General features: G+C 38.5%; 1 protein-coding gene across 11 annotated transcripts in view; it reads right to left on the bottom strand.

Annotated features, from left to right (window-relative positions):
* Window positions 1–634: 634 nt before the first annotated feature.
* Window positions 635–22,750, bottom strand: part of PPP2R5E (protein phosphatase 2 regulatory subunit B'epsilon) — a 139,030-nt gene continuing 116,914 nt past the window's right edge. For 4 of the 11 annotated variants that reach the window (XM_036434567.2, XM_045579922.1, XM_036434533.2 and 1 more), the window contains 9 exons: window positions 21,310–21,440; window positions 21,115–21,174; window positions 20,037–20,145; window positions 18,254–18,307; window positions 18,106–18,156; window positions 14,776–14,895; window positions 10,471–10,598; window positions 8,454–8,555; window positions 635–4,690 (listed from right to left, as the gene is read on the bottom strand). In XM_036434567.2, the coding sequence (XP_036290460.1) occupies window positions 4,591–4,690; window positions 8,454–8,555; window positions 10,471–10,598; window positions 14,776–14,895; window positions 18,106–18,156; window positions 18,254–18,307; window positions 20,037–20,145; window positions 21,115–21,174; window positions 21,310–21,440 (855 nt within the window). In that variant the 3' untranslated portion in view covers window positions 635–4,590. Of the gene's footprint in view, window positions 4,691–8,453; window positions 8,556–10,470; window positions 10,599–14,775; window positions 14,896–18,105; window positions 18,157–18,253; window positions 18,308–20,031; window positions 20,146–21,114; window positions 21,175–21,309; window positions 21,441–22,750 lie in introns of those variants that run through there. The other 7 variants (XM_036434548.2, XM_036434557.2, XR_006741227.1 and 4 more) reach the window with 7 other exon arrangements.

Genomic DNA, 22,750 nt, shown 5'->3' with positions numbered 1-22,750 from the left:
GCCAGAGGTCAGAAACACACACACAGCCAGGAGCCTGGAACTCTTCGCGCTTCTTTATTCGGAGGCACCCACAGCACAGAAGCTCTCACACGGCCGCCCAAGGGGGGGTTACATTCTCTTTGGGAGCACCTTCATTTTTGCTTCTGTTATCACTTTGAAGAAAGAAAATCATTTTCAAAGAAAGACATTTTAGGTTCCAAGTGTTTAAGACTCCACTTGCCTTTTGTTGTGTTTGAAAAGCAGCACATTTGAGCCCGAGCTGAAAGATTGTTTTGTGGATTTTAACTTTGATGTGGATAAGAAGTCTTGGCCATCTGGTTGAACCAGTTCATCATTTTCATATGTAACTTTTCATCTTAAAAATGTTTCATTTCTACCTCTGCCCACAAACAGATGTTCATACACACACACACATACACACACACACACACACACACACACACACACACAAGATCAATCATGAACCACAGCATTTCTAACAGGAAAAATGAACTTTTGCTGCCCTCTCCTGCTAAAACAATGAAATACTAAAACACCAAAAAGTTTATGGAGCTAAAGTGAAATCCTCAAACCAAAAGCAATGGGCATGTCATTCTTATATCCCTCAATCAAAAATCAGACAACAACCAGAAGATGTATTGGTAATATTTATATTTGAAAGTTCCTCACTGATACATGAGGTTTGGATTACAACTTATTTACAATAAGTGATTTCTTTAAAAAAAAAAAAAAAAAAAAGGGTGGGGGGAGAAAAAGGAGAGAGAAGAAGGGGGAGGGAGGGAGAAAGAGAAGAAAAGGAAACCTATATTCATAGACATAGTAATATGGGATGTTTATTTCCAAGAGATACTGCTGCTGTCGTGCATATGCAGCAGCACAAGTGAACATTCCACTGGTTCGAAATTTGCTCAACTTTCTCTCAAGATGCACAATCCTTTTCGATTTTCAAAATTAAATACTGAGAAATATAAAATGCATTGCCAATATACCTACTACAAAAATCCTTTGTGGCTCATTCCTTAACTCCACTCAGAGAAAGCAGCTGAGCCAGAATATAAAAATAAAAATATTGATGTGCAAATTAAACATCATCGATCATGTCTGGTGCCACCTTTTTGCTATAGGTGACTGTCACTTGGTGATAACATTGGTAATAGCATCAAGAGAGATTCTTTTCATTTCCTGGACCAGGTCGGTACATTTGATTAAAGTGTGTGTGGGGAGGGGAGGGGAGAGGAACATAACTCTGAACACTTAAGAATGCCAATAACATCCATACATTTTCCCTTTCCCACCCTCCCCATCCCCACAAAAAAATAAAAAAGCTTTTAAAGCTCTAAATATACTTTTTTTTTTTTCCATAGTGTGATTGAGCCTAGGGCTATACGTTTTAGTATAGCAGGTGCAATTACAAGCAGTTCCTGGCTCTGCACCCTGGACTGTCCCACGCATAGGAGGAGGTACAAAATAATTTAAACCCTTCCCTTTAGGCAAGCGAGCCCAAGATGAAGGAGCATAACCCTGCTTGTGAGTATCCAGCGGCATCAGGGTATTATTTCTCACTTTTTTATTTTTTATTTTATTTTATTAAAAAAAAAACAGTCAGATGTTAGGGAGAGCAAAATAGAATAAAATTTAAAAGGACAAAAACTCAACACTGAAGGAAAACAACGGGGCCACTTGCACAATGAGAAAAGGAATGCATGCTCGATTCAAAGGATGAGAGGGGACAGTTCACTCACATGGGTTTTCTAGGCCCACAACCTAAGGCCTCAGCATCACTCTAAACCACAGGGTTTTTTTCTTCCAAAGACACTCTTAATCCTACCCCTGAAACCAATATGGTAGGGATAAGTCTGGAGTGATCATCACTCACTAACTACAATATTTGCTATTTTAAAAATAGATTTATATATAATTCTGGAAATTATGAAGCAAACAAATGTAACACAAAGATGCATTTGTCACAATGAGCTCAAGTCGCAGCAACAGGAGAAATGTGGGAAAGGACAGAGAGGGCTGCTGTAAATGCAGCAAGTATGTCCTTAAATATGTCACATGGTGCAACAGTCAGACAACCTCAGTTACTCTGTGTCACTGGACACAACATGACAAGTGTCACACTGTCACTTTCAATTAAAAAGAAAAGACAGTATTTCTTCTCAGAAGTTGCCCTATGAATTTTAGACATTATTTATAATTGCTTCTTTGAGTATGTCTAAAATCTGGCTTTATTCTCCTCAGTATGGAATAATCAACACATAAACTGACATCAAGGATAACTGTGTAGTTCTCACCTTAACTGAGGACAGGGTAAGGTGCAAAATAGGAGCCTCGTCTTTCTCATTTCAAATTACTGCATTTCATTCTAATGTGCAGAGATATTTCATAAACCTGGGATTTTAATGTCCATTATCCTAAAAGATGAATTAATGGCAAACAAAAGTTTAGACTGTCAAAACTAAATGTAATGCAGAGTCAAAACTAACGAGCTAAAATCGAAGAGGATTTGTTATAAATTTATTTTTTATCTTTAGCTGTTGAACTTGCACCTTTGCTTCAGCACTCTGATAGGAAGTTGTTTCATCTTTGGCAGCCTCTGCCAATTTTACATTGAATCCCCATGAATGTTCTTTTTTAAAAAGAAAACCTATGAATTTCATCAAACCATGTTATGTTTGGTGTTGCATATGACTATTTTACTGCTGGTTCTTTCTCAGAATTCTCAATGCCAAGTTTCATTTGTTTTGCAAAGTTGTTGAGAGACGGTATTCATAATTAGCTGACTTTTACACACACACTGTGACCTGATAATCCTGAAACACGTAATAAGGAAGAAAGGTCAGCCACCTTTTTTTTTTTTCTCTTTTTCTTGGAAACAAGATAACTGCATATTCTACTATATTTAAATGGAAGGAAGAAAATATACAAGCCCATATTGATATTATATTTCTACTAAGAGCAACAGTTCATATGTTCATGTTTGCTGCTATGACAATTCAACACATGAACAGAATCAGCTCTATGCCATGAAGACTGCTGGAGTGATGGTTTAGATTATCAACTCACTGCTGCTATGTCCATAACAAGCAAATGAAACCTGGAAATATGCCCCAAACACATATCTTTCAGTACAGAAGAATGCAACCACAATAGGTAAGTACATACTGTACACAGTTTTATCAGTATTTTTCTCTCTCCAAGATGTTAAGAGTCCTCTTTTAAATACAAAGCAGAGAGCCAATAAAATATAGCTATAATACAGCCCTAGATTTTGTTTTGTTTTTGTTTTTTCTTAAACAATTTGGTCACAATGCACCTTTGATATAAAAGCATTTTTAAACTTTATTATTAATACTCAGGACATTAGGAATTTCCAGATTTTTGTCAGTAGCATCTGTAGAACCACTTTTGGTAACAAATACAGTAGTTAGGAATACGCATCCAATTCAGAATGCATAATAATGTTTATCCTGAATCCTTTCTGGCTAAAAACAGGGCTGGCGCTGTGATGAGATATAGAAGGAGAATCTACAAAAAACACAGTAACATGTTTTTCCCCAGAGGCTACATCCTCTTTTGCTGGAATACTTTATAAATACATATTAAAAAGTAAGGCAACAACTCCAAACAGTCCAAGCTGTTTGCTCAACTCTATTTCCAATTAGATCCGCAATCCTGGCGATCAATTTCATGGTTGTACTGTTTAGTGTCTGTCTTTCTGATTTCAAAATGCTCCAAAGGATGTTTTCTGACATTTCTAAAACATCTCTGGTATGTGTGTTCAATGATGTACGCAATTAATACTGCTCAGGTACTGAAGCCTATGATGTCCCAGTGCCTGTTTTCAAAGGATTCAAGACATTGATTTGGATTCACCATAAACTCCTTCATGAATCCAAAATTCCCTTCCCTACTATGTTTATCACCTCTTCTCTTTTACTCCAAATTTAAAACCTAAAGGAGTACCAGGACTACCTGGCTACCGGAAAGATGTGCACTCCAGTAAGCAAAACTTTCACCTGGGACCTTCAGACCTCACGGCCCCATTCCGCATAGACATTCAACTCACGAAGATGTGCAAAAGGAAAGGATGTTAAGTTACAGTCAAGTTATCCAGAAGAGGGTGTAATACAAACCTATATGGAAATGACAGTCTTTTTTTTTTCTTCTTCCTTTCCTATAAATACATTTAACAGCTTAGCAGAAAGACAAGCTAAATTTAAGATTGTTCACATTTGAGATTTGTTTCATACTCTCTGCTAATGATAAATAAGGAACCTCGACAATGGAATTTTAACAGCAATTTCATTAACAGGTCTCTGAAAACTGCTTTTTTTTTTTTTTAAAGGGTTAAGAACAATGATTATGTTTGCAAGGTTCTGAGAAGTCCATCTACTGTCCAAACTTTGAAGTCCTTATTTTTTTTTTTTCCTTTACTTAGAGACAGGTATATACAGTGCTGTTGTAATAATGAAACAAATGTGAAATCTACTGTAAAGTTGCACAATACAGAAAACTGTTGCTCCATCTTCTACTACATAAAATGTGTGACTCCACAGGTTAGTAATGTTGCTGCCATTGTTTTTGTTAAGTTGGAATTATCCCATCACGTCTAAGACCTCTCTTCAACTCCAGATCCTCCAGTTTTTTCCATAATTCCTCACGCTCCTTTTCTTTCTTTTTCTCACTGGGGAAGAAACAAAATATAAAGTAAACACCTGGGGAGGTTTAAAGACATTATTCATCAATAACTGACCCTTGAACATTATTTTTCCCATGTATGTTTTAAAAGGTCTTTAAAAAGCTTGGCATTAAGTTTATGGGTGTTTCTTCTTAGTTTTTCTCTCTCTTGCTCTTTTTTTTTTTTCTTCTTTTTTTTACACTTATTTAGACACAAAGTAGTATTAATGAACATGACAAGTTCCTTAGAAGATGACAACTTTTATTGTTGTTAATCCTCACCCGAGGATATTTTTTCCATTGATTTTTAGAAAATGGAAGGAAGGGGGAGAGACAGAGAAAGAGAAACATCGATGTGAGAGACACTTCAATTGGTTGCCCCCCACATGTGCCCCAACCAGCATAGAACCCGCAACCCTCCCGTCTTTGGGCCAATGCATTGACCACTGAGTCAGAACCAGCTAGGGCGGTTTTACTTTAACACTCCTTTATACTTAATAAAGCATATTAACTTCAAAGTTACTGAGAAACAAAAATGAGAATCATTTATATGTATCTGTTATCCTAAAATGAATTTCAGAGGGCATAATTTTCAAACAATTACCTGTAGGGTAATTTTGACCCTGAAAATTTATATGTATAGGACAAGATTAAATAATCCTTCAATCACATTATGAATTCCAGATTCTTAACTGTAAAAGCAAGCTGTTTGGTAAATTATCTTTTTTGGTTTCTCAGTATATTTTAAGAATAATATTAAATCTATTATAAATAAATGTTATCAGGGAATACTGATTTGAGTACATTTAAATCAATTCTGTAGATCCTGCTGGTTTCAAAAAATATGACCTTTAATTTGGAGGAAGAGGGAGAAGAAATTGATAGACAAGGCCTTAGTATCTTTATTCAACTAAAAAACAATTTAAATATACATAAGGTTCAGACTGCCCTAATTCACAGTTTAAATTAAGAACAGACATCATAAAAACATTCATCTTATTACTGAAGAGTTTCATTCATATCTTTGCTCAAAGCTTTATGGCATTCAGTGCCATCTGTCCTGTGGGGCTTTTTTTCCAGGGGAACTTTGTGCTGAGCTATCATAAATCTTTTTTTCTGATAACTTTATCTTCAAAAATTCTAAGCAGTTCCCACTTTTCTCTCTACCTGTAGGAGGAAGTTTTAAAAATATAACCATGTTGTCAGCTAGGATACTGTCAAATTCTCTCCCAATTTCAATTTTACATAGCACTAATGTTGGCATGTGTACCTAACAGTGTTACTTATTCCATACACGATTTCAGACTTGCAATACTTAAAATTTTATTTGAACTGAAACAATTACTAGTGTCTTGCCATCTAGAAGTGAAATCCTTCATTCAGTTCTTCTCTAATAGTACCAAATAAATATCTTTATTCTCTTTTCCTAATCTATATCTATGGAGAAACCAATGTCTCCATCTATTCCATTTAACCTTCTACTGTTCATTGGACAAAACATTACCCTTGCTTAAAAATAATCCTTCTCTCAATAAGAAAGTCCTATTACTTTAATGTATCAGATTATCAGAATCAACTTCACAGTGTCTATTCCAGATACCCTTGGTTAATTCTTATCTTTTTAAAGAGTTTGTCTGGTTTAAATATTAAGTGATCAATAAACAGTTTATTTTTGAAGTTCAATAAATATGAATTTACTTCAATTTCAATATCTATATCTATATGTATAAAACTCTAAGCAACTGACTGTTTGACCATTTGACCGTTCACTATGACATGCACTGACCACCAGGGGGAAGACGCTCAATGAACAGGCATGGAAACATGGAACAGACTGATGCGAGAGGGAGGGTGAGAATAGATTAACCAAAGATCTTATATGCATACTAGAGGCCTGGCGCATGTATTCTTGCACAGGCCTGTGCATGTATTCTTGCACAGGCATGTACAATATTCCTCAGCCTGGCCTGTGCCCTCTCGCAATCCAGGATCCCTTGGGGGATGTTGGAGAGCTGGTTTCGGCTAGATACCCACAGGCCAGGCCCAGAGACCCACCAGTGCACTAATCTGTGCACTGGGCCTCTAGTTTTAGAAATAAAGTCTTTAATACTGTTAATGGGATTCTACATTTTAATCCTTATTCAACTGCGATAATAAGCTATTAGTTAAAAAAAAAAAAAAAAGGAAGATTATGTACAATACAACATACGTTTTAATGGTATATCATAGCATGAATGTGCACTTTACTTCCTTTATTTAAATAATTATTTAAATTAGACAAATTTTCTAAAAAGGTAAGAATTAACCAAGGACATTTTAAGTTGGGGACAAGAAAAGTTATTATAAATTCTGTGATTTGCAAAAACTGTAAATATAATAAATTAAAAGTTCTTTTAATTACAAGTATGATCCAACATATCCCATAATTAGTATTTACATTATTTTATTAAAAATCTCAACCTCTTCTGTCTACAGGTAAACACTTGCCATAATTGTTTTTAAATGAGTGTGATGGTGCTTTGTCTTCTGCCACCAAACCTTTCCCCTCATTGCTCTCTGTGTCAGTAAAATGCAAGTAACACATTCAAACTCAGGCAAAGCAAAGCAAGGGAACCACAGAGAGTTTTGCTCAGGAGATTCCACAAGGCCCTGAACACTCACACACACACACACCTTTGGGATCCTCTAAGGTCCAATTTTATAATATACAGAGTGGCATTTGCTTCTGTATGATCAGAGCAAAAAACCAAAGGTCCCACTACTAACAAACTTCCTAGACTTCCTTCAATGTCTTCAAGTCCAGTGATGCCAGGGCCTGAACATTTGTGCCCCCCGCCCCAATTCATATACTGAAACCCTAATCCCCAAAGATAATGATATGGGTCATGAGGATGGTCCCCTCATGAATGGGATTAGTGCTCTAGTGAGCAATACCACAGAAATCCCTTGCCCCCCTTCCTCCAAATGAGGACTCAATGAAGAGGTGCCAGCTATGAACCAGAAAGAGGCCCTCATCCAGCCATGCTCTCGGACTTCCAGCCTCCAGAACTGTGAGCAATTAATTCCTGTTGTTTACAAGCTGCCTATACAACACCCATATGAGGTATTTTGTTACAGCAGCCCAAATGGAAAGTTGGACATATTGAACAAGAAATAACAAAACTGAAGAATCACATAAATGAAATCAATAAAGGCTTTATTCAGCCATAGCATTTATTATAAAGAGTACACCTGTTCTTTGCCCCCTTTTGGTCTTAAGCATTTCAATATTTATAAAACACCAGACTCTTCACCTCCCTGTTCTTTTCACTACAATAAATCTGTTGGGGTCTAGAATAGAAAATAAATTCTGAGCCAAAGAGCTAAACAAAATGGTGCCTCATGCCTCCTGATGCTGGAGTGAAGTACAAGATCAGCCCAATTGTCGTTCAAGTAAGTTCAGGACAGGAATGGATCCAGCTGGCAAACTACCTGATTGTTCCCTTATATGGGCCTGAATGCCAGCTCTGGGCCAAGCTCTTAACCTTGAGGTAGAAGAGAAACACTACAGAAGAGAAGGAAGAAAGCAGCCTTTTTCGAAACAACGCTTTGTTGCCCAAGGGCACTAATAAAGACACAACTAATGAGCATGCAGAAATGAAAAGGTAAATAAATAAATAAATAAAACTGTGTGGCTTAGGATTTCAGTGCAATTAGGCCACATCAGCAAAGAGCAAGGAAAGAACTCAGTAGTTTTGGACACAGCTAACAAAAAAGCTTTAAAAAGTTACCGCTGGCGATCTGACTTGTATGTGGCTGTCAGCTCGTCAAACATGGTGCTGTTCATTTCCATAAACGCCTTCAATACATTGTAGACTAATGCCACGATAGCCCTGGGAAGTAGAGAAGAGGGACCTGTTAGTCGTACATAATGGGATGGAGAGAGAAAGAAAACACAAAACCTTGAATGAGCTCCACGTATTACACACTATCTCCATCCCTTTTAGGTGGAACAACTAAAAATGACATATAGTTCATTTCCAAACTGAGAGTTACTGTCTTTACTGTTCAAAGCAAGACATCTTTCTGAGGGGTTGGCAGAATTAAAAAAAGAAAAATCTAATTTTTCCCTTCTAATTATTGGTAACCAGAATAAACTTCCCTGTGGGCAACTGTTAACTTCATTTAATGAAAAAGCAAGCATAAAAATAAAGCAACTTAGAGGCCTGAATTTGCATAGAATTTTATTTTTAAAGTGATAATATTCAGAATTCATCAAACTCAAAAACTGGAAATAGTAATTTATATTATTCATATCCTAGATATAATATTAAACCCATATAAGTTGGGCAGTTTAATATGAGTTGTTTCTAGTTGTGATTTGCATCAGTCCACCCACACCAGCTTGACCCCCTTGCTGACCCAATACATTGCCGGTAAGGTAGCAGGCAAGCTGGTGATGGCTGCGATGAGCGGTGGGACACTATGCAGCTAAACAGCCAAAACGGTACTCCATACTCAGCAAGGAAGAATACGCTCTTGGGCAACACGAAGACCGTCCCATGATGGGCCCAACAGCTTCAGACCAGATCTAAATAGCACTGCCCTTTGCAAAACTATACAACAGCGCTCCCCTTCTGCACTGTGCTCCAATACCTCTGAAAAGGGCACTGGTAAAAGTTAGTCCAGGTATTAAGTAAACCATGGGTTTGATGTTTCCAAAATGCTTATAAGAAACTGTGTTGCTTCTTCCCTGTGCCATTAGTAAAAGGAAAACATATTCTCCCTCCTGCTGACAGGAATGACCTCCCCAAATGCTCCGGGCAGCGATGGAAAAGGGCCAAAAACAGTGACTGTGAGGTTAAACACTCTTGCTAAAATCACTCTCTAGATTCTCCAGAGACTATCTGCATAAGGAGACTTCATTGTCTATCAGTTCATTTTTACCCGTTTTGTTAATAAAATTTTGTGAATTTGAAAAATGAAAACTGAATTATTTTACAGTTGTGCGCAAAACTTTTAAAGCCAAACTAATTACTAATATTCTGAATTCTACCTGATGGTTTTTAACGCCACATTAACTTTTCTTTCTATTCTCAGAGAAATATATAAAGCCATTCAAGTACAGAACTTTCACAGGCCTAGATATTAAAGTTCTTTTTGAAGACTGTAAACTTTTCTTCCCTACAGAACATATATAATGACTGAATTGCGTGTGGGTTTTTTTAATGGCTATTGCTAAAGTGCCAATCAATTCAGACCACATCACTTTACAACTCTTTAGTGTTTCCTTAGCATCCACGTGGTGAAGGCCCATGGGGCCCCCACTCCCCTTTCTAACCTGTCTTCCAGCAACCTCCCCAAGACACCTGTGTTCAACCCTCCCAAACTCCCAGGTCTCAGAACTCGAAAGATGCTTTCTACATTTTTGTTCCTTTTTATGTGGCAGATGGACCCACACTCTGAAAGGGCTTCCCCATCCCATCCACCTGCCAAATTCCTTTAAGATTCAATTGGTGCCTCACCACTCCACCGATGTCCTCAAACCCCTCCTCTCGCCCCAGAGCATCCCACATCTATTCCATTCACAGACAGGCTAGGTTAACAGAACACACTTCTAACACCGCTTCATAAAGTATTTGTTTACTTGTGGGTCTTGCCAACCAGTCAGTGAATTTGTTAAAGATAGGGACTATCTTTTCACATATCTCTCTTTAGCAACAAGCACAGCATCTGGCACACAGCAAGCACTCAAGACATTTTATTAAGCAAAAGAGGAGGGAGGGAGGGAGGGAATAGAAAACCTACGGATTCCAATGTTCTTTTGAAATCCTATACAGACTGGAAAACATGATGGGAAGGATGACATTAGAGTTTTCTTCTATCAAACTCATGATGTATTCATTATTCCAATAATAGAGCGCCCTTTCTGCCACCTTTGAGGGGAAAAAAAAAGAAAATGTTAAAAGAGAAAAAGACAAAAATTATAAATCTCCAAACTAAAGTATTTTAAGACTATTTTTATATCATTCAGCCAAATGTAAAATTAAATATTAATCATGCTCTACATTTTTGTGGGGTTAAAGTCTTTCAGAAATCTCCAAAGTAGTTCATCAATTTGGAGAAAAAAAAGAAGTTTCCCTACCTATTTCTATTCTCCTTTCATACTGCTCACTTCATCTGATTCCACATTTTTTCCACATAGCTCCCAAGCTCCGGACACCTCTCTTCCCTAAGCACATAATTTCCTCCCTCTTTAACCCCCGCCCAGACTCACCTCTTTCACCCACACAGCATGTGGCTGACAGTCAGCAGCTGCAGAGAAGACCACCTGCCCTTCCCTGCAGAGCAGTCCCCTCTGCTAAGCACCTCCTATGGCAGGTGCTGTGCCTGCACTGCAGGGGAAAGTGCCATCGGACCCACCACCTGCGGAGTAGCTACTGTTGTACCCATTGTACCAAGGAGGACACTGAGGTTCAGAGAGACTGGTGACCTAGCCAAAGTCACATGACTAGCAAATGGTAAAAGCTAATACTCCAGTATAGTGCCAGACTCTTTCCAGACTTCATTTCTGTCACTTCGCTTTGGACTAAATAAGCCAAGAGAAAGTCGCTCCATTTCTGGACTCGGGGATACTAGATGTATGTATGATTGCCTGCTATCTCAGATCCCTTTTTTCTGACTACCACACTATCAACTGACTAAGAATTCAACAGAACACCTCCAAAAACAAACTAAAAAAATCTAAAAAGTTATCTATAAGAATCAATATAAGCCAAATTCTAAAAAAAAAAAAAAAAAAAAAAAAAAATCTAAAATCCCTATAAAGGGTAGTTATATGAGAAAAGAGGAGTTTCTTTCATTCCATCAGATTAAGAAATTGTTTTCATTTAAAAATTAAATTTTTAATTAATTTTAATTTTATATGCATATATGCCTACCCCATGGACACAGGCAGTAGTGCGGTGACGCCCTGGGAGGGTAGCAGTGGGGTGGAGGGGTCAATGGGGGGAAATGGGAACATCTGTAATACTTTCAACAATAAAGATAAATTAAATGAAAAATATAAAATAAATGTAATTTTAATTTTATTTAATAAAATGGTGCATCAAAGGCACTGTGCAAAGTGTTTCACATACATATTATTTAATCCTCACCACCAACACTGATTAGGTACCATTATTTCTAGTTTGCAAGTCAGAAAACTGATGCTCAAGGTCACATGGCTGGCAAGGGACAGACTCAAAAGTCTCTGCTCTTAAACTCTTTTCTCTGTCATCCCATTGGGGAAAGGAGGAATCGACCTACGAGCCTATCCAAGTAAACTGTGATAAATGTCCCATCAGAGATAGAAATAAAGTGCTGGGGGAAGGGCAGACAGAACCACCATGACGTTAGGGGCAGGAAGAGCGGCAGGATGATGACACAGGAGGTGGCACCTAGCTGGGCTTTGGAGGATGAAAGAAGGAAAGGCCATTCCAGGCCGAAGGGAATCCCGGGAGGGAGGCAGAGGCACCAACATGGACAGAGTGTCTGACACCACGAACCACATGGTGTGTCTGAGGCACTGGATAAATGTTTGCTGGATGAGGCAATGGACACAAGTGAATAAAGAAGAACCTCTTTACTTCTTTTGTTTTCAGTTCTTTTGTTCTATCGAATCATTTAAAATTCTTTCTTTCTGCTTTGGATCGAACTGTGTCATTTCCCCACTCCCTGAAATTCCTAGGTTGAAGCCCTACCCGCAGTGTGAGTGTATTTGGAGACAGAAGGTAATTAAGGTGAGGTGAGGTCATGAGGGTAAGGCCCTAACTGAACAGGCTTGGTGGCCTTCTAAGAAGAGAGATGCCGCCTCTCTTTCCACATGCACTCACCATGGAGAGGCCATGTGAGGACAAGGGACAAGGTGGCCACCTGCAAGACAGAAAGCAAGACTCACAAAAGCAGGTCACGCCGGCACTCTAGTCCCAGACTGTCCCGCCTACAGCACTGAGAAATGGACTTCTGTTGTTTAGGCTACGCAGTCTGGTATGGAACCTGCTACAGTCTAAATATTTGTGTCACCTCAAAACTCATGTGTTGAGATCCTAACCCTGAAAGATGATGGTACTAGGGGTCTTCGGAAAGTACTTAAGTCCTAAGAGTGGAGCCTTCATGAATGGGGGATCAATGGCTTTCAAAGCAGCCCCTGTGCCATGTGAGCACACAAGCAGCCCATGACCCAGGAAAGAGCCCTTACCTAACCATGCCGGCACCCTGATGTCTGACTTCCAGCACCGTAACTGTGAGTGAGAATTTCTGTTGCTCATAAGCCACCCAGTCTGTGGAATTTTGTTAGTCAGCCCCAGCTGACTGAGACACTTCATCTTCTTTCTGAGCTTCTGAGAATCACTAAGCCTTCCTGGTGACACTCATTTTAAAAGACTCCTGCTCCTTGCCCTGGCCTGTGTGGTGTGACTCAATTGGTTGAGTATTGTCCTGTGCACCAGGAAGTTGCCAGTTCGATTCCTGGTCAAGGGCAGACACCAGGGAATTATAGGTTTGATCCCCAGTGGGAGCTTGTAGGAGGCACCTGATCTATGTTGCACTGTCATATTGATATTTCACTTTCTCTCTCCCTCTCCCTTCTTCTCTCTCTAAAGAGCAATGTCTTAAAAAAAAAAAATTAAAATGTTCCTGCCTAGCCAGTGTGGCTCAGTGGTTGAACATAACCTATGAACCAGAAGGTCATAGTTTGATTCCGGTCAGGGCACATGCCCAGGTTGTGGGCTCAATCCCTAGTAGAGGGTGTGCAGAAAACACCAATCAATGACTCTGCCTCATCATTACCGTTTCTATCCTTCTTCCTCTTCCTTCCTCTCTGAAATCAATAAAAGTATTTTTTAAAAGGTCCCTGCTCCTTGCTCTAATTATACCAAACATCCTCATGAAAACAGTAAATAAGGTAAACAAACCAGATGTTTGAGCTCCACAGCCATGTGTAATATGCAAAACATCTACACAATAGCCTGAATTTTTCTTATCTAGACGTATATTACCGAATGTAATGGTTCATATAATGGTAAGTGTGTGTGGGGAGTACAATCACAAGATTGTCACAAGATCACTGACTTGTGATGTCTTTAGACCACAGCAGTGTCTCTAACTGTGCAGGATAATGGCAGAGCAGGGGAAGTCCCTCAGGTCCACTGTTAACAGTGTGCTTCTGTGCTGCAACTATAAGCTAAACAATCTCTTCAAATCAGCAGGCAATATATCGAGTCAATTCTCTACTCTGTAATTCGGACCTCTGGTGAGATATAGAAGGATGAAACCTAATGTATATTCACCCCAGATCACTCTCTTCCCTCCTGCGTGTGGGTTCCTCATCACTGCAACAAGGGCCCCAATGAGAAAAGGACGCCCAGGTTCACCGGCACTGTATTCTCCCCAAGTGGCCACAAGGAGGCAGAGTTGTGCCACAGGAAGGTTCAGAAAAGCAGCTATATCTATTGATTTTACTCCCTATTAACTTGGGACCTTAAGCAAATCATTCTGAATCTCATTTTTATTTTTTTCATCTAGAAAATGGGGGTTGGGAGAGCCTCATAAGATAATTTGAAGTTTAGAAATAATGTATGCAAAGTAGCTAGTATAGAGTAAAATATTAGTGTTCTTTTTCTCTTAGGCTTTATTTAGCATTCTCTTATACTCTACAGCAAGCACGTCAAACTAAAAGGCTAACACAGGACAAATAAATGAGGCAAATGGCTGTGGGCCAAGAGTATGCCATGCTTGCTCTATAGGAAGCCTACCAGTCCACCTCTTATTCAGCTACTTTACTTGAGACAAATCATTCTACCACTTTGAGCTTTAGCGTTCACGTCTGTAAAAATCACAATGCCCTTCTTGCAGGTTGGTCATACTGAGCAGAAAGCATCATCACAGTGACTGGCATGCAGTGCTCAAGATAAAGGTGCTTATTGTTAAAATTATTGTTATCATGTGAGAAAATAGCAAATAAGTAACAACAGGTAGCTGGTGTCCATTATATTTTTTTCAATACAAATAAAAATTTACCAAAATAATACATGCTGCAGAGGCTGCTCTGGCTCATGCCCTCCTGGTACTAACCTGAAAATGGGGGCTAGATACACACTTGGCAATTTGTTTAAACAAAGGTTCTTGAATTTTAACAAATTGTGAAGGTTCAATCACATCCAATATTTCTTCCAGCTCCCCAAGAAACATAACCTGTAAGAAACACACAAAGCACAAAATGTCAGGCATTTCATTTTTTAAAATCCATAAAAACAGTGAAGATTAAAGAGAGTTAGTAATGTTTTAAGAAAAATTTATACATAAAACCAAACATATATGAACACAGGTATTATGCTGAGAGATGTTCATTTCACAAAGAATTCACCAGAAGGTACTTGCTGAGAGCAAGTCTCCTTGACATTGAAAACAATTCTATTTACTTTGGAAAAAATATGTGTTACATCTATTACACAGAACAGCTGCTCTTAGACAATGCGGTAGGAATCCTGCAATACAGGACTGTCCTGTGCGGCTCTCTCTCTATTGATACCAACCCAACTATCTCCTTCCTCAACCACATGTTTTAAACAACGGGGGTATGGCGTCCTGAATACATACACAAAAGCCCACAATGGCACATGCAGGCATTTCCCAAATATGTCCAGGCTGATCTGTGGTAGGTGTTCCTCTATGACAGAGGTGGGGAACCTTTTTTCTGCCAACAGCCATTTGGATATTTATATCATTCTCAGGCCATACAAAATCAACTTAAAAATAAGCCTGCTTTATTTGATCAAACATTTAATTATCTCATACCTAATGCCTTGACAGGGCCAGACCAAATTATTCCACAGGCCTTATATGGCCCATGGACCAACCCTCGCCTTCCCCTAAGATATGCTATTAATAGAACACATAGGATCAGAAAGATTCCAATGAACAGGTTTACCCCAAGCATGGAGCCTTTAAAGATTTTCTACCCAATCTCCACGCTTACACACATGCGCAGGCACACAACTGTTCACTACTGAGCACAATGAATCTCATGACCTCAGTACCATGTATCTCAAGAAACTGCTTTTAGATCACAAAACGGGGCCAAATCAATAGTATATTCAGTTGTTTTAAGTATAATGGAAAACCGACAGAGAAACAAAAACCAGTTACCTATCTAGGCAACTATACTAATAAAAGAGAAAAAGGCAAACTGACCATACCTTTGCGATGCCCACCAGCCAATCAAGAGTGAGTATGCAAAATAACCCAACAAAGATGGTGGATTAACTTTCATACACAGGCGCTGAGTGGCAGGGAAGTGGGACACTTGTGTCGTCACCATATGACGCAGGTGTCCCTCACCACCCTAGCCACTCTGGGCCTCTGGGCAGTGTGGGAAGGCGGAAAGGTAGCTCCAGCCAGAGCAAAGGTGGTGCTGGCAGCCAGGAGAAGGCCCATTCTTGCACGAATCTTTGTGCATTGGGCCTCTAGTAAAAAAATAATTACCTTAGAAAAATTAAGTATGCAATTAAAATATGAAAAATAGTGATGCCTTCTTCATATCTTAAGATACAGCTGAGTAGCCTAAACCAGTTTGGCTCAGTGGATAGAGCGACGGCTTGCAGACTGAAAGGTCCCAGGTTCAATTCCGGTCAAGGGCATGTACCATGGTTGCAGGCACATCCCCAGAAGGGGGCATGCAAGAGGCAGTTGACCGATGATTCTCTCTCATCGATGTTTCTAACTCTCTATCCCTCTCTCTTCCTCTCTGTAAAAAAAAATCAATAAAATATATTAAGAAAAAAAAAAAAGATACAGCTGGGTAGCAATGCATACATACTTTTAATTTTACCTAACAGGTATTAAGAAATTAGATGATTTTCTGAAACCGTACAAGGTTTTGGAGAATTAAAACTGATTTGAAAAGGAGGGTATTTCTGTTAAAAGCAAGATTTGTAGACTCTTGCCATTTGTCAAGATACAAATTCTGACCTAGCCGATTTGGCTCAGTGGGTATAATATCAGCATACTGAAGAGTCCTATTTTCCATTCTGGTCAGGGACATATGCTCAGATTGCAGGTTCGAACCCCAGTAGGGGTTGGGCAGGAGACAAACAATCAATGATTCTATCACTGATGTTTCTCTCTCTCCTTCTCCCGTCCTCTCTAAAATCAATCAATCAATCAATCAATCAATCAATTTTCCCAAAATTTTTCCAAAGTGTAAAACTAATAGCTGACCTTTTCTGGGCCATTTTCACATGATTTCTAACCTTTCAGGAGAGTGGATGCAGATCTGGCACCCAGCTAGGATCACTTCCAAGTTAAGAGACACTCCCCCACAACCACCTTGCATGGCACATGCTCGGTTAGGTCTTGGCAAAAGTACAAATCATGCCCAACTGGCATGGTTCAGTGGTTGAGCATCGACCTATAAACCAAGAGGTCATGTTTCCATTCCCAGTCAGGGCACCTGCCCTGGTGTGGCTCAATCCCCAGTAAGGAGCATGCAGGGGGCAGCTAATCAATGATTCTCTCTAATCATTGATGTTTCTATCTCTCTCATACTCTCCATTCCTCTCTGAAATATATATATATATATATTTATTTTTTTTTTAAGTACAGCTCGACTGGTGTGGTTAAGTGTCAACCTATGAACCAAAAGGTCACGATTCAATTCCCAATGGGGGACATGCAGAAGGAAGGCGATCAATGATTCACTCTCATCTTTGATGTTCCTCTCTCCCCCTTCTTCTCTGACATCAAATTATATATATGTTTGTTTGTTTTTAAGAAAGAAAGAAAGAAAAAAAAAAAAAATATATATATATATATATATATATATATATAGATATAGATATAGATATAGATATAGATATATGTATATAATATAAAATATATATATAAATAAAATAAATCATTGTAGGTCAAAGGAGTCCAGGCCACTTGAAACAGCTCTGTAACATTTTATGAATGTACATAGTAAGATCCCATCCACACTATGTTTTAAAGTGGGTATTTGGGCAGTTTGCTCTAGCATCTATCCACAATGACAGCAAAACCTCCACAATATGAAGGTGGCCACTAGGAAGGTGACATAGAGAGGCCCAGACAGTTGGACACATGACTGGGACCTGGCTCGGGCTTCCATGGGGCTAAGCAGCACTGGGATAAAAGTCCATGGTTCACGAATCAGGAAGGCAGGTTCTGGCCTAACCACCTATAGTTAGGGTACTCAGCCAGGCTCCTAACTTCTCAAGGCATCAATTTCATAACCAGTAAAATGAGAACACTGGCAGTCCTGCCTTACAGAGCTGCAATGAGGATTAAGTGAAAGAATTCATTTTATACATGCTTATTAGCTTGGTGCCTGGCATTCAGCCAATTATTTAGTAAGCTATTAACACACTGACATTAAGCACTTACCTCTTTCTGACTACATGTTTTGGGCCAAAATTTCATTAACCCCCTAATAACCTAAAATGGAAAGGAGAAAAACAAATGACACTTAATTTTTCATATACACTCCATGAAAAGTGGTCTATAATTCCAAATTATGGAAAAAAGTACTTACTGGTTCTGTGAGTGAAGGATCTTTCTCCAGAAATTGTACTATGCAATATGCCAGCTGGAGAAATAAAAATGAAGGACAAAGTTAGAAATTCTATATAGTAAGGTTTCAAAAGACGTACTATTAAAACTTCCTAAAAAGTTTCCAGATTCTGGTTTTAGTAACTTCACATCCAATTCATTTTCAAAATAAAAATATATGTAAAAAGCTACTTTTCAAATCAAAGAATGGCACTAATAAGGCTCCAGGGGAATTTAAAAAAAAAAAAAAAAAAAAAAGAACCCTGGGATAGCCCCGGCTAGTGTGGCTCAGTGGTTAGAGCATTGTCCAGTGCACAATAACGCTGTGAGTTTGATCCCAGTCAAGGTATATAATTAGGTTGCAGGGATGAAGCAAGCGATTGATGTACAATATCTCTCTCACAATGATGTTTCCCTCTCTCTCTCTCTCTCTCTCTCTCTCTCTCTCTCTCTCTCTCTCTCTCTTTCTCTCTCTCTTTCTCTCTCTCTCTCTCTCACTTCCTTCCTCCCTAGGATCAATATTTTTTTAAGCCTAACATTAACAAAAGGAAAAGAATATTGGGACATGACATAGCCAGCTAATGAAAAGCAGAAGTGAAACATCATATTCAGTATATTCTGAAAGTATCTCATCTACATATAGTTTGAACTACATCTCCTGGGCTTTCTTTGTGTCTGTGCTAACCTAGATAGCACTGCATTTTACTGTGGTTCCAGAAGAGTGTTCTATGAGGAGTAGGCTCTTCCTAAAAACCTTGCTGGTTGCCTGACTGGCACATGCAAACTAAAGCAGTTTCAGGAAGACACAGAAGGTTCTCCCTGCCAGTTGGGACCTGGAAAAATATGAGTTTTACAACTCAACTAGTAGGCAAGAACTCTTCTAGATGATCACGCAATGTAATAGCCTGTTTCAAAAACTAGAGGCAAGATTTGTTAAAGGGCTGGTAAGGATTCTTGGACAAGAAACCCACTCTTGGAAAACAACTTTTTGAGGGTGTTCTAAATTAGAAGCATATGGACTAATTTTCCTCGAAACACATAACTTCACATTTAAAGAGGAACACTGCTCAGAAAAATGTGTTACATTTTTATGCAAACTCAAAACATTCCCACTGGGGGGATTGGGGAGCCAGTGGTTTGAAATACTAAAACTAAAACGCCACTAGATCATTTCTCTCCCCACTAGTGACATGCTTACCATGCAAGACAGTGTTAGCATGGGAATTAGAGTGGGAATAATAGGACAGGGTACACTTTTTAAAGTAATGAAGGCTAAAAATAAAATAGATGTGAAAATATTGATTTGCTTACTGTGCATTTATTTGTGTGTAGAAAGTTAGAAAGATATGGTGAATGACTAGAAGAGGGAGCAAAAGGCAACTTAATAGACTATTATAAAATAAGACTGAGAAAAAATATTCAAAAACATTCAAAAATGATTACACATGTCTAAAAATCTAAATCTGAAAAGCCCACATACATATATTACTATACACAACATGTTCAATATATAATTTTGTGAACTGGCAAGTCATCTAAATTCTCTGAAAAAATAAGATGACTACATAAATACTCCTTTCATTTGAAAAATATTCCCGAGTCTCCTATGCACTGAACACACACACACACACACTTTTATTTTGGGGGGGAGTATTTTAAACTTTAAAATGTCTTTGTTACAACAAAATAAGCACATATCAGTATCAAAGAAACACTGGGTTTGCAAACTTCACTTTGCTTCCAAAAGTAGTTGTACAAAATTCTACCTGGGCATGGAAGAGTGATAAGCTCCTGACGGTGTGTAAAGGGATCAACACTTTCACCAGAAACTGTTTGTGTTCTGCCTTAAGAGGTAAAGCAAAGCCATTGATAATGCTAGGAAGAAGGAAAGAGATGTGAATTAGCAATGCTACCACAACAAGCTAAACTAAGACAAATTGTTCTTGTGAGATTGGGTTAAATCTTAATCAATTTATGACTGGTCCAGAGCAACCCAAACCCATCCCAGAGGCAGTCAAGATTTCTTAGTTACTTCAAGGAAATTTAAGAGAAGGAAATTGGCCTCTCCTCTCTCAGCACAGGCTCCTGTGCTCTGAAACCTGGTTGGATGGTCCCCAAAGCTTTTGTATCAACAACTCTTTATTCTTCCTCCCTCTTTTCCTTCCCTAAATAATTGCCTGCCTTGCTCACTTATGACCCTTTCCATTTCTAGATAACATTCTTTCCTGTCCCTGATATATCTGCTCAGACCAAGAATACCCTAGAGCCCAGTCCAGAAAGTTAGAGAAAACCACGTGGCCTTGTTTTTCTCCTCATATTAGGAGGAGAGACTAAGTAATCACATTGTCCAGTTACATTAGTCTCCCTTGAGTGTAGAAAGCTACACAACAGCTGTCTCTTTCCAATTCGTTCCACTAAACCAGGAAGCAGCTGCTCAAGGACTACACCTGGGTCCACGGGTTCCTGGAACATGGCATTCTTCCTGATTTATTATAAACTTGCTTTCAAAAAATCTGGCAAAGGGCAGGTTGTCTAGAAACTAACAAGAATAAGATGTTTTGTGGTATCTGGTCTGACTGCAATCAGATGTACTGTCTGTGTAATGGGAAATAAACTGCTAGCTCTTTCAGTCATCTCAGCAGAATTGGCAATGCCTAAATGTGGAACAAGGGGAACAGGAAACCGAGTTTTGGAGAGTCAGTTGGGAAGCACGCTAAAGCACAAATGAGAGTATCAGATGTACATAGAGCAGTAGATCTAGGTCAGCATTTCCCTGCACCACCTGAACCTAATTCACAGAATGATACTCACCAGAGATTAGCAATTGGATAAAAATGTACTTACCTTCCTAATATTTCCAGCAGTTCAGCTACACCATTGAAGTGTTCTGTTTCATAAACAAACCTTTAAGAAAGAGAAAGAGTGAGAGGGAGAGAGAGAAATAAAGTCAGTACACTACATTCAAATATTTGAGGTTTACTTAATACTTCTATAAAACCACCAACTTTGCTTCTCCTTCTCCCCCCTCCCTCCACTTACCTTAGAAAAATATTGTTAATCTGTTTTCGGATAAATGCTCTAAGACCAAGAAACTTGCCATAAATTCTGTGTAAGACTGTTTTTAAGTAGTCCCGTTCCCGGGGGTCTTCACTGTCAAATAGCTCCAAAAGCTGTTATAAAAGAAAGAGGGTGCTGTCAAAAGCGGTTTCAGGAAAGAATTTAGGAATTCTGCCACTCATTATTTAAAATCCTTTCCTTCCTTCCTCAAAAATTTATTGAGTACCTATTATGTGCCAGGCACAGTGCTAGCCTTTCAGAATACAGTGATAAGTCAGTCAAACAAAGGGCTTATATTCTAGTGAAGAGATACACAATAACAATAAACATAACAATAATACTATGTAACACATGTACAGTACTTAGTATGATCATCAGGCAATTTTCTACTTACATTACTGCCTCTGAGGTAGTTTTATCCCCATTTTACAGATGAGGAAATTTGGGCAGAGTGATGTTAAGTAAAGTTGCCCACAGTCTCAAAGCTAATAAGTGGTAGGGCTAGGATTTGAACTCAAGCAGCCAAGGCCTTAGAGTCCATTATCTCAACAACTCCACTACTGTGACATCAGGTACCTCCTGAGCTTATGTTCCAGAGATACAGTTAAGATAAGCCTTCAGCTCTACCAGAGTATACAAGTAAATGAAGCAACCTAAACCGAAGCAAACATCAACAAGTCCCTAATGATACAGGTAATGTTTCTTTCAAGATCTTGGTTCTTGTTACATGGGTAAACAAATAAATATCATTGTAAATATTCATTGAGGTGAACATTCACATTTCTGTATGTATGTTATATATGAATAACATTTTGAATTTCTCAATCATTTGTAAAGTCAGTAACATATGTCAACACAAAAACATGTACATGAATGTTCACAGCACCATTATCCATAATAGCCAAAAAGTAGGAAGAATCCAAATGGCAATCATCTGATGCATGGATAAGCAAAATGTGCTATAACAAAATATTATTTGGCCATAAAAAGGAATGAAGTACGTTACTACACAAATAAATCTTTCAAACATCATACAAAGTGAAAGAAGCCAGTCACAAAAAGCCATATATTGTATGAAATTAACAACTAGTATGAAATGTATAAATATCCCCCTTATATGAAATACACAGAATAAGCAAATTAATAGTTAAAAAGCAAAATGAGGAGGGGCTAATGAGTATGGTGTACCTTTGGAGGATGATAAATTACATAGTAGTGATGGTTACACAACGCTGTGACTATACTAAAAAACAATGAATTGTAAAATTTAAAAGGGTGAATTTTATTGAACTTTATATCTCAATAAAACTGCTATTTTTTTTTTTTTTTTTCTAAATCACAGTTGGCAGGTTTCTCTGGCTGAAGAACAAATTTAGGTTGTTTTAAATTTTAAGGAGTTCTTCATACATTCATTATCATAGCA

This window comes from Pipistrellus kuhlii, unplaced genomic scaffold (genome assembly GCF_014108245.1).
Source record: "Pipistrellus kuhlii isolate mPipKuh1 unplaced genomic scaffold, mPipKuh1.p scaffold_m20_p_1, whole genome shotgun sequence".
Lineage (NCBI taxonomy): Eukaryota > Metazoa > Chordata > Mammalia > Chiroptera > Vespertilionidae > Pipistrellus > Pipistrellus kuhlii.
The sequence above is the reverse complement of the archived record's forward strand: the minus strand, read 5'-3'. Positions and strand labels throughout refer to the sequence as shown.